At 38.8% G+C, this 18,114-nt stretch overlaps 1 protein-coding gene across 1 annotated transcript; it reads left to right on the top strand.

Moving 5' to 3' along the window:
• The first annotated feature begins 738 nt into the window (after positions 1-738).
• Positions 739-3,398, top strand: LOC123317167 (nucleolar transcription factor 1-A-like). The gene has a single exon (XM_044903557.1). The coding sequence runs from the start codon at positions 856-858 to the stop codon at positions 2,767-2,769; it is 1,914 nt and encodes a 637-aa protein (XP_044759492.1). The 5' UTR covers positions 739-855; the 3' UTR covers positions 2,770-3,398.
• The last annotated feature ends 14,716 nt before the right edge of the window (positions 3,399-18,114 follow it).

Raw genomic sequence — 18,114 nt, 5'->3', positions numbered from 1 at the left:
AAATTTCTTGCAAATTGCAAACTATCAATTTGGCAAGGAATTTCGTGCCGGCTATAGATGATGCTGATGCTTATGTTTTGATCAGTTACATTTTTGATTCATTTGAGTATTTGGTTCCAAGATTATTGCGAATGGTAAATTTCGTGCCGAAGTCCACTTCGGCCCGCGAATTGATTGTGAATGCAGCTTTTATGTGGAAGTTTTGAAGTTTCTATGGTAAATGCTTCAATTCCATGTTATGATATAGGTATTCCTCATAGTGAAATCTTAAGAGACGTAAATATGATTCAGCTGAAGGATAAAGTTCTACAAATGTGAAAAGGCATTCATTTGGAAGTATGAAAATTATGAAATTGTATTTCCAAATCATCATAAATAGAATTTAGCAGAAAACTCTCGCAAAGAAATATCGTTTAACCTAAAATTTTATTAACTCCTGCCAGTTGAAAGCACTAGTATAATAATTTTAATAATTTGTTGGACAACGTGAGATTAGAGAAAACAAAAGAAACAACACTTGTTTTGACTTTGCAGTACTCACAAAGTAGTTTCGTAATTCAGTCGGGAGAGGGCGTGTAGATTTTTGGATTCCTCTTTGTTACCAGAGTTATATCCAGAGATATCTCTGGTTATATCTCTGTTTGTTACACGACTCAAGAAGAAGAAGAAAAAAATATCTTGTTACTCTGTGTGATTATAAACTCTTTGATTATTAATATTTTTCAGGTTATGATACATACATACAAATAATCTGCTGGTGAAACAAATTCTTAGTAACATTTAACTATCACTTCATTTATAGTATTTGAATTGAATTACTGGAAGTGTATACTATTTTAATTCAAAATTCCCATAATGGGTTCTAAAAAAAATAAAAAGGTAAAGCAAGAGGAAACCCAAGTACCCCTTGAAGTTGAGGATCTAGTAAAGTCCCCCAAATTCCATAAAAGAAAAAGGCAACTAGAAAACGAAATAATAAATATTCAAGATGAAGTTGATTTGCAATCTCCGAGCCTTAAAAGAAAAAAGAATGCTGAAAATGAAGTTGAAGATATTCAAGATGAGCAAGATTTGAAATCTCTCGTCAAACCGAAAAAGAAGAAAAAAAAGAATAAATCAACAGATATAACAACCAAAGCATCATCAGATGAGGCCATTCCAAAGGAAGTTCTTCTAACAAATGGAATCACGAAAGATGAACACATGAAAGAGGAAGTCATGGAAATTGATATAGAGGAGCTGAAGGTAGAAAATCCCGATTTTCCTCCAGAAACGGATGATCAAGCAATCCACCAAGAAGTTACTATGCCACAGAATGATTTACTAGAACTAATAAGAAGAATTGGAGTTCTCCTTCCAGAAAATGATTGTCTATCTTATAAATGTAGGGCAGATAAAATACAATGGGATGACGTAGCATTTAGTCATTACTCTGCTAAGGAATGCAAGAATACCTGGTTTCTACTACAAAAGAGAATTCGTAGGTATCGAATTTTAAAAGAAGTTCTAGATGATGCAAAGTCATTTGTTATAAATCCTCCTAAAACCAAAAAAAAACTTCATCCAGAAATGCCACGAAAACCTCCAACGAGTTATCAGTTGTATTATAAGAAGAAGAAGCCACTTTTGATTTCAAATGAACCGGGCCTAGAAATTGCTGAAATTTCTAGACAAATATCTCAGATGTTCAAGAATTTATCACCAGAGAAGAAGACTAAATATGAAAAGCAAGCTGCTCAGTTGAAGGCTAAATATGAAGAAGAGCTCCAGATATTTTATGCAAATCATCCAGAACTTGCAGAAAGCATGAAAAAAGAAAAATTATCTGAAAATAAACCTTTGAGACCAAGTACCCCATTCATGCTTTATTTTAAGAGTCAGTTAAGAAAAAATGGTAACTCTGAGAGTAAGGATGTCAATAATGATAATGCATTCAAGGAACAATGTAAAATACAATGGAAGCAGTTGTCAATGAAGAAAAAAATGTTGTGGATTACAAAAGCTGAGCAAGATGTTGCTCGTTACGAAGATGAAATGAAGGAATATATTTTAAAACACCCAAATTACCATCATATTCCTGTAAAAAGCATACTTAACAAAGAAGAAGTAGCTTTGAAGGAAAAGTACTCTGGAAAACCAGATAAGCCCCCTACATCTGCATACTCATTATTTTCTAAGAATTTATTGCAAAGTGATGAAATAAAAAAAATAAATTTCAAGGATAGGATGAATCATGTATCCAGTCTGTGGAAAAATTGTACAGAAGAAGAGAAAAACAAATTCAAAGCTAAAGTTGATGAATTAATGGAGCAGTATAAAAAAGATTATGCAAAATATTTGGAATCATTACCTGAAGATAAAAAACAACTGGAGCTCCAAAAGAGTGCACCAAAGAAAAAAAGTAAATCTGAAAGTTCCGATAAAAAAAAGAAAGCTAAAGGAAAACTGGAGAAAGTTCCTGAGCCTGCCACACCACCAATTTCAGCTTTTAGCTATTTTGCAACTAGTGAGAATATTGATGACAGGAAAGTTGCTAAAAAAGAATGGAAGAAATTATCAGATGAGGAGAAAAATGGATACGAGAAGAAGTTGGTTGAAATAAAGAGAGAATATATCCTTCAATTTGAGAAATTTCTGAACAGTCTTTCAAAAGAGGAACTTGAAGAATTTTCTAAAACAAAGCAAGAATTGAAATTCAACAGTGAGGACTTTATTGATGATGATGAAGACTCAACTTCTAGCTCTGAAGATGATTCTGATGATGAATAGTAGAACAGATTGATCTTTCTAAGAGCTACTTCGATGTTATTTCTCAGAAAGTTTTGACTATGTATTTCTTAACAAGACTTCAAGTTATTAGTAATGAACTAAAATTTAACTTTGATTTCAAAAATGAGCTGTATCAAATTTCGGAAACCTCATTCAATTTTTTTTTTATTTTTACTAGAGATGATATGAAAGAAAGACAAACATACATGAAATTGAGTAAAGTTTGAATAAAATGGTTAACTTAGGTACATAAAACTACACTTCATTGTCAGGTGTCCCTTTCCTGAACCATTGTAATTATTTTTGTATTGTTGAATTCTTTGTCACAAATAACAGTTACGCACTTTGTATAATTTGTTGACTACTTTAATGATTCTTTGTTAAATATATCCTTGTTTTTACTACTTTCGATGGTAGACAAACATATTTCTTTATTGTCATAACTTTTCTTTGATCATTATCAAGTATTGTTTCTTAATTTTAGGAAATTCATGAACTGTATAAACAAGTGTCCCCTTTGTTGGTGAATGATGAAAATTTCATTTAAACCCTGTATCTATCTAAAATGTAAAAAATAAACGTTTGTATTTTTTCGTTCAAATAAACATGAAATGTCTGGAGCACCAGAATATTGATTAGTTTTTATAAAATTCATCACCTGAGATTCCCAGCTAGGCTAATAGTGCAAAATTAAGACAATTATTTCACTGCTCTTGACTGTTTCAACCCAGCTTATTAAGATTACGGAAACTTGGTAAGTCCAGCCCATGATCTGAAGGAGAGGGAAACCTTACCAAGGGTATTAAATTCACACATGAGGTTTTTTCGTGGAGTGCTCCACAACGGTTGTGGACTGTACAGAGCAAGCACAATTGAATTTTAGAGTAGGTAAAATCTATCTGTGCTAGCTGCAAAGATCTAATCTTAGGCTAGCTGTGTAAAGTTCACAACCGTTGTGAACCTCTCTACAAACAAACCTATTGTGTCCAACAACTGATGGTCATGCAGCCATAGCTCACTGATGTGAAGTAAAAACTCAAAATCCGAAAATATTATTAGAGATTCAGGGTGATTGAGGTGTTTCTGCTGAAAATACATATCGATAACTTCTGATTGGGTTATTATTTTTCAACCAAATTTTGTACAGAGGTAGCCAACACACAATAGTGAATAGATGGGAAAAAATTGCAGTCAAGGATTGAGAAATGATAGAATTCTTTTTCAGTTGAAAATATTCACTTGTGTATGCAATTTCTAGAAAAAACTTATTGGGTTGAAACTTTCATAGATGGCTCCACTCAGGGCCGCCGCCAGACATTTTGCCGCCCCGGCAAAATAAAATTTCGCCGCCCCCGCAAAATGATATTCTGCCACCTTGCCGGGACTATATTGAGTTTAAGTACATCATTCTCTGAGGAATAACGTACAACATGTTCAAAATTTTATATATTGATATGCCTTAGTAAATGCTGACTCTAAAAAAAAAAGATAAGAAAAAAAAAAGAATACAAAAGAGCGGGTTATATATCTACTAACTATGCCGGCGCCGGTATCATACAGTAAAATATATACAGTGAAACGTTTTAAAAATATAGATTTAGAACTGACCTTCAATATGATTCAATTTTGAATTCTAAACTCCACAGATAAAGAGATATGTATATGAAAATCTACAACAGTCTCAATTCGTATAAACATGATATACTATTGTAAAGGGTTGATAATTAGCTTCGCAAGTATTTTAAATTCCTCCCAAAAATTAATATTTCGAATTCAGATTAGCAAACAGAATATAAAAATTATTTCTGAATTATCTTGGAAGCCGTCCCAAAAACTATACAGTCTGTGAAGTTTATCAAAGAGACCTACTGGCTATAGGGAGCAAAAAAAGGGACACTGAGTGGCCGCTGCGTTGGAGATATTTACAGGCTGACTTTGATAGTTATTTATGAGTAGGATGCGGCATTCTTGATCATTTTCCATCCATGTTCTGTTTAAAATGCATTTTTATTCGGTACTTTGAGAAGAACATATGTGAATTCTTTGGCGACCAAGCGCAAAAAGCCGCTTTTTCGATTTCACCCTAATAATTAATGATGTTCGTCTTTTCGCTTTTGAAAAAAAAAATTTGGTGTGAAAAAATTGGTATCGTTTTATCAACTGATTTGCCGCCTCCAGAATGTGCCGCCCCGGGAAGGGTGCCCGGTTTGCCGGTCCTGACGGCGGCCCTGGCTCCACTCAATACCATTATTTTTCAACTTCAACGAACCAAAGCGAAATAAATTATAGTAAGATACCTATGTTTACCCGAATTGAATTCTGAAAGGATATACATTTTTCTGGATGAATTTTTAAATATTATGACTTTAGCCTTGCGGCTTTCACACTCCTCTCCAGAGGAAAATTCACTTATCCCAGATATCTCAGATATCAAAAGGATTAAGCTCTGTTGGAGCCCTTTCCAGGTTTTCGAGCTCTTGGTGGTGGTCGGGTCCGGGTCGCTCCTAGGCTCCCTGCCGCCGGTTGGATTCCTGCTCCACCCGCACTTCCTGTCGGAGCAGATGGTGTTTCTCCGCATTTCCCATGTACTTCCGTACAGTTCTCGCCGTTCCCAGCAGTGCCGTCTTCTGCATGACTCTATAGATATTTTCGTCCAACTGAAGTTTCCTCAAGTTCTCTAGTAGTTTCTTCGGTATCAGGCCTGTAGATGATATGACAAAATAGGAATGGTCTTGATATCTTTCAGCTTCCACTGTCTCCTGGTTTGTTCCTCGAGATCTCATCTATACTTTGAATTTTTTTTCAGTGTGCCTATCTAGAAGATTGTTATTATTTGGAATCCCACATCGATGAACAGTGCTCTATCCTCATCCTTATTGAGCAATATGAGGTATGGTCTATTGTGGGTTATTTTCCGGTCTGTGAGAACCGTGCGATCCCAGTAGAGCTTGTGATGTTCATTTTCCAATACAGCATCCGGATGGTATAATTGTAAAAAGGAACCTTTTTCGAACTTAGAAATTGGTGTTTTAGTGCCAATTCTTGGTGAAGAATCTTGGCAACGGCATCATGTCTATTTTTGTACTCCGTGCCCGCGAACTTCTGACATCCCCCGGTGATGTGCTGGATAGTTTCATGTGTTGCACTGCCATAACGACAGCTATCATCCGCCACTGAGGCATCCTTGGCGATATATTTCATGTAGTTCCTTGTTGGAATCACCTGATCCTGGATGGCGAGCATGAAGCCCTCTATCTCAGGAAACAACTTTCCGGAGATCAACCAGTAGTTCGACGCAAATATTTCGACGTAATCATGGTTGACCTCGTTCTGGTGCCTTCCATGCAAAGGTTTGCCAATCAGTTCCTGCAGAGTGTTCGACGGTTTCCAAGTGGTCCTGCTGCAGCTTTAACGGTGTAGAACTATCAGCAACAAAAACTACTCGATGGAGTTATGATGAAGTAGCTTTGCTCAGAACATATTTTCGAAGTCCTTCAATTTCCTGCAGGGATATACGGTTGGACAAATCAACAATTCCTCTACCCCCAAGATGTCGTGGCTCGTTCTATTGAGCTTTTGGGGTGATGTTTATTGTGTTTAGTCAGCATCGTCCTTTTTTTCTCTGTAAAGCTGCTAAATAGGTGGTGGTCCAAGAGATGATACCGAATGAGTAGCTCCGCGCCGAGCAAGCGTAGGTATTAATAGCTTTTATCAGATTCTTGCTGTTAAGGCCAGTTCTCATTATCCTTCTCAATCTTCGGGTGAACTCCTTCGTTAGTTCTTTCTTCATCTGGCTATGATTGATTTTTCTTGCCTGTTTTATGCCCAGATACTTATATGTGTCTCCTTCCTTTAATGCTTCAATTCCTGTACCTTCCTTGAGTTTGAACGTACCATCTTCTATTTTCCCTCTCGTTATGTTCAGCAGTCGACATTTTTCTAGTCCAAACTTCATTTTGATGTCTTCCGAGAATCCTTCCACCATTTTCATCATCAGTTGAATTTGCCTCTTGGTAGATGCGAAGAGTTTCAAATCGTCCATGTAAAGGAGATGATTCAGTTTCATCATAGTTCTACTGCCGCTTTTGATGGCAAATCCGTAGTTCGTAGAATTCAATCTATGAGACAAGGGATTCAGGGCCATGCAGAACCTAAGAGGGCTCAGCGAATCTCCTTGTAAAATTCCGCGTCTTATTGGAATAGGTCCTGTTGTAATGGAGCCATCTGCTGCTTTCATTTATAGACTAGTACGCCAGGTTGACATGGCGTTTTTCAGGAACTTAACAATATTAGGATCCACCTTGTAAATGTTCAAGTTAGTCAAGAGCCATTCGTGAGGTATGGAATCGAATGCTTTCTTGTAGTCTATGTACGCAGCGTAAAGATTCCTTCGCTTGGAGAACGCTTGATTGCAGATAACTGAATCAATTATCAGCTGTTCTTTGCACCATCGGCTCTCTTTGGTGCATCCTTTCTGTTGCATGGCGATGATATTATTCCTTCCGCAATGGTTGTGAATTCGGTTTGAAATGGTTTGAAATGCACGATGTGATTAATTTGTACATCGTTGGAAGACATGTGATTGGTCGGTATTTGGATGGGTCTTCTGTATTCCTTTGGTCTTTAGGTAACAGTTACGTTATACCGTGTGTAAGGAATATTATTGGCTTCTTTCAGGATTTTCAATGACCTCATTTATTGCGGAGGTCATAGTCCGAGAGCTGGCAGCAAAAACAACTACCTCATAAGTTACCAAAGGTTTGGTTTGGCACTTTGGTTCAACTTTATTACCAAAACTTGAAACCGCCCGTCTGTCATGCATGATCCGAAGTTTCTTGATCCAGAAGTTCTGTAATCCATCAGGCCCAGGTGTTTTCCAGTTGTGTAGTCCTCTGATAGCTGATTTTACTTCTTCAATTGTGATCATGTCATGTTGCATCGGCTCATACTTTATAGCTTCAGATTTTTCATCTTCAATTCATCCGGTACCTCCATTGAACTGAGGTTTCGTTGATGATTGCTCTGTCCAGAATTGTTCAATGGCTTCCTTTGGTGGTAACTTTCCATTTTCTCCATCAGACGATGTGAGTGACCGGTAGAAAGTTTCTTCCGACTTTTCGAATGAATTATTGTCTCTTTTCCGGCTATAATTGCTTTTATATCTTCTCAGGCGTTCTGCATACTGCATACAGACTTAACTTTTGCTTCAGAGTGTCGAGGCAGTGGTGAGCTGTAGCATTCTCCGTCTCTCGTTTTGTGTGTGCTCTGTTTCTATCCATGATTTCTTAGGCAGCTTTCACAACCTTTCTTCCTCGATTCCCGTTCAAGTACTCCGTCAGTCGTCCAATGTCTCTTCTTAGTCCCTCTGTTTTGTGTTGAAGACGTTTCTGCCATGGTGGCGCATGTTTTTTGTGTAATTTTGGACCATCTTTGTTCGTTCGGGGAATTTTTGTCGCTATGGTTTTGGCTGTCGTCAGCGCTGCACAGTAAAAAACTAGATGCAGATATTCCAATGAACTTCCGTTCTGTAGGTACTTAGGTAAAACGTCCTTATTCAAGATGTCGGTTATGAGTGACAGTTTCTTGGATGTATTGGGTCGGGGAGGTGCTATTCGATGGAGAGGATCTGTTCCTTCCAGTTCGGCAAAGTATCTCTTCATCTCAGAGTCAACTTGTCGGTGGAGCTCTTCCCTATCGTCCTGGTGTTCCGGCTCACTTGGGTTGCAAGATGGACTTTCAGCGTCAATTTCTTCTGGCTGTTGTTGCCCAGGCATTTGAATTTCATCAGAGGTGTTGGTGTTGCTCTCTATTGCTGGTGGACGCTGAAGTTCTCGTTTAATTGCGTCGATTCGGGACATTTGGTTCATTTCTCAGAATCACGCGGTACTGGTCTGCCAGCCGTTGTTCAGTGACATTGAGATTTGGGTAGGCGCTGCAGAATTCCTCATGGAGCATTTTCCTATAGTTGTTTGTGTTCTGCCCTAGTCCCGTGATGGAGTTATATATGTATGCGCACAATAGTTTCATTCATGGACGTTGTCCACTTCATGCGCTTTCTAACTAACCCCGCTTGGGTGAGCACTCTGGCTGAATATCCTGCGCAGCACCTTCAGCGGTTCGAGTCGGCAATTGAATTAGACTCGTTGGTTGCTGTTGTTGCTTTGGAGCTGTAGCTTCTTTTGCAGCAGGAGCCCGCTTCCTCAACATCCTGCCACCGACGTCCCGCATGCTGTCATGTCCAACGGCGGCTCCAGACATGAACTGACGATCCCCAGGCAGCGACTTGTTTCCGAGGCTTCTCGTTATCACCATTTTCATGGGTAATTCCATGGTATTATTGGAGACATCTTATTTGGTGTCGAGTTGAACAATCTCGAAATTAATAAGCGTCGGCGGGGGATTCGACAATATATATTTCTTTATAAAAAAAGGGAGGATATCAAGAATGCGCAGTTATTCAATCGAATCCTTGGAACAATATGCAAGAGAGATATATATATATATATATATATATATATATATATATATATATATATATATATATATATATATATATAATCCATAAAAATAAGCTGATGTACACAAAGGTCCCACCCGAACTTAGACCAAAAATTCCGAGACTGCAAGGATCACGTAGAATCATTGAGAGCGTAGAGAAAGTAAATGCGATCATAAAATCTGAAATAAAGTACAACTCAACCCTCGAAGATGTCCTAGACTATGTGTACGCCGGTGCGATAACTGTATGCGAGGAGAACGACATCAGGATAAATCACACACAGCCAAAGCCAGCAGAAAATAGAACACCACCGTGGAAGATCCGACTGGAAGGAAAAATAACGAACATTAGAAAAAAGATAGGAAAAATACATACTTACCTCAATACCAGTTCGCCAACCAGGAAAATGGCCAAAAAGATCGCAAAAATTGCATCGGAGCACCACATCAGGAACACCAATGAACAGTTCAAGGAGCAACTCACTGTAGTAAATGACATCCTAAAACAAAAAGCCAAAGCGTTAGGAAACCGAATAAAAAGATACAATGAGAGAGTCACCCGCTATAAAAACAATCAGTTGTACTATAAAAATCAGAAACAATTCTACAGGCAACTTGAAGGAATAAAGAAAACCGAGGAAGAATTTCCGACACCCGAAAGCATGCACAAAACGTGGGAAAAAATCTGGAGCAGCAGCGGAGAACATAATGATGAAGCTTCCTGGATACGGGAAGCAGAGGCAGAATCAGACAAATACAACATGGAACAGATAAACATCACAGAAAACGATATAAAAACCGCACTAAAGAAAACCAACAACTGGTCTGCACCGGGACCTGATGCGGTTCACAATTACTGGTGGAAGTATTTCGACTCTACCCACAAAAGACTAGCTGAAATATTCCAGAGAGCACTAACAGACCCAACATGTATACCAGAAACCTGCACACTCGGAATCAGCCATATGATCCCCAAGGGAGCTAAGAACGGAGACCCCACCAACTACAGACCAATCACATGCCTGCCGGTAATCTATAAAATACTGACAGGAATAGTGACACAAAAGATCTGGGACCATGTGGCTAAGAACAGCATATTAGCCCGGGAACAAAACGGATGCCGGAGGGATGTGAAAGGATGCAAAGAGTTGCTGATCATTGACTCCCTAATAACAAAACAGGCAAAGAAAAAATTGCGGAGCCTTTCCATGGCATGGATTGACTACAAGAAAGCCTTCGACTCAATACCACACTCTTGGCTACTAAAGACATTGGAGCTATATGGAGTGTCGGAGGCTGTGGTCAATCTGCTGAAACACCTCATGGGAACATGGAGGACAAAATTACACGTTAACACCAACGAGGGCGACTACACGACAGCCGAAATCAAAATCAAAAGAGGACTCTTCCAGGGCGACAAATTGAGCACTCTATGGTTCTGTCTAGCGATAAACCACCTCAGCATATTATTAAATAGGTCAAGATATGGATATATAGTAGAAAAGAGGAATAACATCAAGATCAACCACCAACTGTATATCGACGACCTGAAACTGTACGCAGCAAATGAAGATCAACTGCTGAGACAGCTCAAGATTGTCGCATCCTTCACTGAAACCATAAAAATGGAAATGGGCCTGGACAAATGTGCGGTGCTGCACATGAAAAGGGGGAAACTGATAAGTGGAGAAGCGATGTTGGTGCAGGATGAATTGCAAATACAAAGATTAGGCCCGAAAGAGACTTATAAATACCTGGGAATCCAGCAGGGACTAGAAATAAATACCGCTGAAACAAAAACAGCCTTCAAAAATAAATTGATAAGCAGAATAAAAAAAATCTTGCAAAGCAAATTGAATGCCAAGCCGACATTCACATCCATAAGCACGTGGGCAATTCCATGCCTCTCCTATTCATTTGGCATTGTTAAGTGGTCCACTACAGACCTCAAGGCAATAGACACTCAAATAAGAGTACTATTAACTAAATATGGCATGCACCACCCCAATGCATCCACCAACAGGTTATATATACCTAGGAAAGATGGAGGGAGAGGACTGGAGAATGTTGAAATCACGCACCACAGAGTAGTAAAGGAAATGCGAGAGTACTTTAAATCCAAAAACTCACCTTTCTTCAGGACACTATGCGAAGAGGATAACAACATCACGGCATTAAATCTGGCCTCAAGAAATCTCCCAGCGGAACCCCCTAACATCAGCGAGTTGTCCAAGATCTGGCATGGAAAAGCACTCCACGGAAGATACCCCAATGCCCTAAAAAGAAACAGAATTGACAAAGAAAGATCTGTGAAGTACCTCAAAGCAGGTTACCTGTTCCCGGAGACAGAAGGCAGGTTGGCGGCCATCCAAGATCAAGTGGTTCCCACAAGAGCATATCAGAAAAATATTTTGAACAAAAACTTACCATCAGACAAATGTCGGAAGTGTTCACAGGCGGCGGAGACGATACAGCACGTCACGTCGTCCTGCCCAATCCTTGCTCCTAGGGAATATACGGACCGCCACAATGCCATGGCAAAGGCATACCACCAGGCCATTGCCTTAAAAAAAGGGTTAATTAAACAACAGAAAAAGATCCATGAATACATACCCAAGGAAATCCTAGAGAATGATGAGGTAAAACTGTACTGGGACCATCCGCTCATCACTGATAGACCCATCCCCCACAATCGTCCAGACATTGTGTTGATCCTGAAAACAGAAAAGAAATTAATTATAATAGACATCACTGTCCCGGCAGATGACAACGCTGAACGAGCATATACGGAGAAGATACTAAAGTACCACGATTTGGCTTTCGAACTCAAGGAAATATATAAACTTACCTCCACGTCAATCCTGCCTCTCGTGATCACCACGAACGGTCTAGTGGAAGCACATATGCTGGAGAGTACAATTGAGCTGAAACTCGACGAGCACCTCATTGAGGAAGCACAAAAGCAGGTTATCTTGTGGACCACAAGAATAGTACGAAGATTTCTGACAAGCAGTTGAGAAGTGCCTTGATTAATACAATCCGGCACAATCAAAATAGCCTTACCCTAAATGGTGATTAAAAAAAAAAAAAAATATATAATATACATATATATATATATATATATATATATATATATATATATATATATATATATATATATATATATATATATATATATATATATATATATATATATATATATATTTACATCTGGCATACTTTATTGCGTCCTTTCAAAAAGCAACCTTATTGCGTCTCCCAGAAATACGCTACCTAGGTGGAATCTGATCGAAGTATATTAATCTACGCAAAAAATTACGTAGTTTGGTCGTTTCAGATCTCAAATATCTTTATTAATAAAGAAGTTGATATACGCACATTATTGCGTCCTTTCATGGTCCTACCATTAGTGCGTCCGGCGTATATTTTGTTTTCATATGTAGCACAATGCTGCGTCCGAATTTTATTCAATCTTTCACCATTAGCATGTTGTTGCGTCCAGCGTAGTTGCCACATATGTTTTAGAATCTGGTACAGTAGGAATATTCGAACTCGTATGAGTGACGTGATCGTATTATTATAACATTGGCTCCAGTTATTACAACTTTCATCTTTCAAAACACCTCTATATTTATGATGGCTATCATCCTTAGTTTGTGGACTGCTCACTTGGGGAATCGTATTTCAGGATGCTTTAAACACTCTTTAAGTGTCTTTTTGTCAAGAAGAGCTTTAGTGATTATGTAATAATTTTAAAAATGTTATATATTTCATTTTCGTTTTTCTTGATGATAAATGAATGTGAGAGAGTGGTGCTCTGGAGATAACTTAAATTAGGAATGCATTAACTACACAGTCGCTAGTTTATCCTACGAACAATTTGGCAGTCTGGGTAGTCAACTACTCTCTCAGGGTAGTTAAATGGACGGCGAATGAAATTCTCGAGTTCGATAGAAGAGTTTGAATATGAATCGTAGCCTGCATCCTAGCTCTTCGATATACAAGGACTCTCTTTGCTTATAGGAGGACGAAACCATTGAGCATATCCTCAGTGACTGCCCAGCAGCAGACAAGGTTCGCTCAGGCTGGTTCTAGGGGAACTCATGAACTACTCCTCCTCTGTTATCACCTCTTCCCTTGGAAGATGGCACTGGAGGTAGAAGTTTAGCTCTTTGAGCTCGTTTGTGTGCCACAATAGACCGCTTTGGTCGCGGTAGCAGGTCTGGGGGATTCGACAGATGCGCCGAACAAACTGTAACTGTAACTCTTCGATACAAAGGATATACCTTCCTTGAATGCAGGAAGACAGGGGTTTCAAAGTTTGCAATACCAGCATTATACACAAAAGTTGGAAATGGAATATTGGAATGGAATGGAATATTGGAATGGAATATTGGAAAATTGGTCACCTCAACATCTTGCAGGGCTAGCCGTGATCGACGAAAACTCTTATGCACATCTTGTCCGCTTGCAGAATTCATACTTTATCAGGGTATATAGAGAGACACAATGTGAATTCCTTACTTCCATCTGAGAGAAGTTTATGGCATAGACAAATAACCAAAGCTCATTTGTACCTCCAAAGACCAAAGGTGTTTTTGAGAATGATAAAGCTCGCATATATTGCAATTAGGCTTTTTCAAAAGCGTGTATATACACGCAATAAAGCTCGATAAAGTTCTGCCAGAAAAAGAGCTCAAAGAATTTCTTATGTTGTATTCCCTTCGCTGCCAAAAATAATGTGGTAGTGAACGAAGAACAGAAAAGTGAAAAATACAAAGGATCAATGTTCGAACAGGGGGCTTCATACCCAGGGCATAAAGTTTGAATGGTAAATCTGATTGAAAAATTTTTAGATCTGAGAACTAATAACGTTACTGAATTGGAGATTATTCTGGCCTGCAGAACTCTGGCAGAATGAAGAACTATCTCAAGAACGTGGGGACAACACCTGGTTCTGTCACTAGGGCAAGAAAAGGGGTTCTGGACGTGACAATGGTCAACGCAGCTTCCAGAAGAAGTGTTAAAGCTTGGGAAATGGTGACCAAACCATCAATCTCTGACCATAGGATAATCGAATATAAAATAACAGAAGAGGAACTGATCCACCATTGAGATCCATCTGAAGCAAAACTTACAACAGTTCGAAACTAATTGGCCAAACCTCTCGCATTACGATCTGGAACAAAAAGTCGATCAGGGAATTTTAGAGGCCTTCCACTCCAGTTATCCACTCCCAGAAGTTTGAACAAGTGAGGATGCATCTAATTAATCCTATTCGTGCATGGGCACATGCCGACGATTTTAAAATCTTTGGTGATATAGGCTCTATTGAAGACTGCGTTTCCTGCAGCGTGCTTTGTGGACTCATTCTTGATTTGATGTGGCAGAAATCAACTACCATTGAGCATTTTTGAGTGCAATGTCGCCACGTACACCAGGAAAAAGAACTATTTACTGTATAGTTATAGTCTTGATTGCAGCGTCCTGAGCAAAAAAACGGAGATAAAAGATCTTGGCGTTGTTTTGATCAAAGTTTTACATTTGTTCCTCATGTTAATCATTTACTTGGTACGAGGCCAAGATTGTATGTATTCATCGTGCGTAATAGCAGATATTTTCTGATCCGGAAACCATGATTTTGCTGTTCAATACATTTGTGACGAACAAACTGGTGTTTGGATGCATCGCTTGGAACCCAATATACGATTGCCATACACATCACAATGACATATATTCCGAGAGCTGGCGACGAAAATCGGCAAAAGATTTGTAATGGATCATAATTGAATATGAGTTAGTTTCGATGGTGTATATGAATCAGCACCCACGCTAAAAGGTCAGGTAGTGGAACATCTGACGGCGACGCTCTTCGATTTATATAAAATTACAATATCCGTACTTTTGGGGTGACTGCTGACTGCCTCTCTTCTATTGATATGTGGTCTGAATATTTTATTCACAAATAATATATGATATTTGAGCAGTAAATGCAGTTTCAGCCAATACAATTCTTTGGAAACAACATCGTCAAGGCAGCAACTTATGTGGTGTACTGACACACCGCGTTTCATTTAAATGAGATCTGACCACTTTTTCAAGTTTTCTGTTCTATGAACTAGTGACAATTTTCAATCATTACAAAATACTTGTAGAGTGTGTTGTAATTTCATATACCTACATCAAAGCGCGTCGCCGCTAGGTGTTCCATTACCTGACCTTGAGAGTGGGCTGACTTATGTACACCCTCAATACTAAATCATATTAAATTATGCGCCAGTACAAAACTTTTGCCGAATTTCGTAGCCAGCTCTCGGACTAATGGAGGCTGTTCAGAGAAGTTTTTTCGAGTAAGATCATGCTGTTTTGTTGAATGAATTCGGTGCAGTTAAGTTTGATGTCAGGAAGGGCGTTGTTTGTTTGAGGTTCCTTCATGGACCCTTGAAGGGCACATCTACTCGCTAGAGTAGGATTTCATGTAGGACGCCCAAGTTCTAGACCCGTACGCTTGTTCAACCTTAGCCCGGGTGTCCACTGGAAGCGTACTCGAGCGGCTACGCGCTCACGTGAAACGAGCGTGAACGTGCGGCAAGCGGCTACAGATCTCAAGTAACGTATTTCAATACAGCATTGTCCACTGCAGGCGACTTCGAGCGAGCGTATTCAAGCGGCTACGAGCTCGTACGCGCGTTCCGCCTGAAATGGGATCTGTAGCGAGTGTAGCGCGAGTACGCCCGTTGGCTCATTCATTCCAGTCCGGTTAAATTGAGATTCAGTAAGGATTTTGTGCCTATAAAAGATTTCTATTGCTTAATTGGCTTCATCAGTGACCGAATTGAATCATCTTGGGTTTTTTCCTTCAAATGAATTGAACATAACTTTTGGCCGCAAAGCAATGGGGTTTTTTGTAGTTTTTCAATCATATGTCCTCAAGAAATACGGATATGGACTAATTACTTGGGAGAAAAGCTATAGAGTACTGAATTCTACGTCGAATGCCATCAAGTGTGTACTTTTTCTCACTAATGGATCCCAAAGTTGTGACAATTTCCTGAAACATTTTTAAGTGTTATATTTCATATTGATTTCTCGGAAAAATCCTTGAAAGCAGCTTATATATGAGAGAAGTATAAAAACGTATAAAAGAGTTGTAAAGCATTAAATTTCACATCGATTGAAAACACACGTTCATCACACAAATACAAGTTTTTCGTTAATATTTCAGATTTAAAACGTCATAGACCATTTCGTGGTCATGGACAGTCAACGATAATATCTCTGAAATTTTGCTCAACATTGATATGTTCAGAGAATGCCATCAAGTGTGTACTTTTTCTCACTAATGGATCCCAAAGTTGTGACAATTTCCTGAAACATTTTTAAGTGTTATATTTCATAGTGATTTCTCGGAAAAATCCTTGAAAGCAGCTTATATATGAGAGAAGTATAAAAACGTATAAAAGAGTTGTAAAGCACATCGATTGAAAACACACGTTCATCACACAAATACAATTTTTTCGTTAATATTTCAGATTTAAAACGTCATAGACCATTTCGTGGTCATGGACAGTCAACGATAATATCTCTGAAATTTAGCTCAACATTGATATACTCTAATATGGAAACGGGTTGAGGAACGCCGCCTCAATCGAGAATTTAGTGATCTATAATAAAAAAAATTGATCTTTGTTTATATTCAGTTTTCCAGGGGGGATAAAATCGAAAAAAAAACGAAAACACGCATTTTTGGCCACGAAAAAATTAGCTGAGGAGGAAACCTTTCTAGATGAGTCAAACAATTGAATACTTATTGGAAGTTGTTTTCATCGCATTGTCTGTAAAATAAAATTCTATTCATTCAGTAGTAGTTGGGAAATATATAAGGTCCGTTCTTCGGTTGACAGTAGAAATGGTTGAATTCTCGATTTGATTTTGGCTATAAAAATTGCAGCCATCGCAAACAACAAGCAATACTGGATTGAGAACGATCCTTCGGCTCCAACACTGAATTGAACGCACGAAGCCGCCTCCCGTGGACAACCTCTGTAGCGCCGCTCCGCCTGTTTTGTAGCGGCTACAAACGCTCGTTTCGCGAGAGCGTGTAGCCGCTCGAATATGCTTCCAGTGGACACCCGGGCTTACTACGCCCAGAATAAATATATTGTTTCAGTCATCTGTATAATTTGTTCTGAATTCAATCAGATCTCGCATCTCTGTGGTATACACTTTGACAGACAGTTCTTATTAATTAATACATTACAAGGACACTACATAACGTGCGTTCAAAAAAATTCGTTGTCAAGTAGGCTATGGAATTTTGAACGTCGATATACCGAACATCAGCCTTCAAAATTTCATAGCCTACTTGACGACGAATTTTTTTGAACGCACGTTATATACAAGAGTTTACATAATTTGAAGAACTTTTTAATTTTTGTGGTAATGTCACTTCTAATCCCACAGCACTCAGAATACAAAAGGTCATGGCAAAAGGAGTAATCAACCCCACAATATCGCTCAATAAGCCAGACGGATAATTCACCGAAGGAGAACAGGAACGATCTTTCAGTTTTCCCAAAACAATCTTCACAGGTAGTAAACCCATAACTAGAATCGATACAGCAATATAGACCAAGAATCCTCGTAAGGAAGATTGGGATATTTAAAAGACGATGTCTGGAGTGGGAAATGAACACCTTCAATCTATATAGATCACCAGAAGTGTGAAGAAAAATCCTAGAGATTCGTCTTCATCTTCTGAAGATAACCAGAAGCTGCTTAGAATGTGTCATAAACACAGAAAATGGAGAAGGACAAAAGTTCCCTTCACACCAAAATGGGGACCCA

Source organism: Coccinella septempunctata, chromosome 7 (genome assembly GCF_907165205.1).
Source record: "Coccinella septempunctata chromosome 7, icCocSept1.1, whole genome shotgun sequence".
In the NCBI taxonomy this organism is placed as follows: Eukaryota; Metazoa; Arthropoda; class Insecta; order Coleoptera; family Coccinellidae; genus Coccinella; species Coccinella septempunctata.
The sequence above is the reverse complement of the archived record's forward strand: the minus strand, read 5'-3'. Positions and strand labels throughout refer to the sequence as shown.

Coding starts and splice junctions, on each gene's coding strand:
- LOC123317167 (XM_044903557.1), top strand. CDS start 856: ATGGGTTCTAAAAAAAATAAAAAGGTAAAGCAAGAGGAAACCCAAGTA.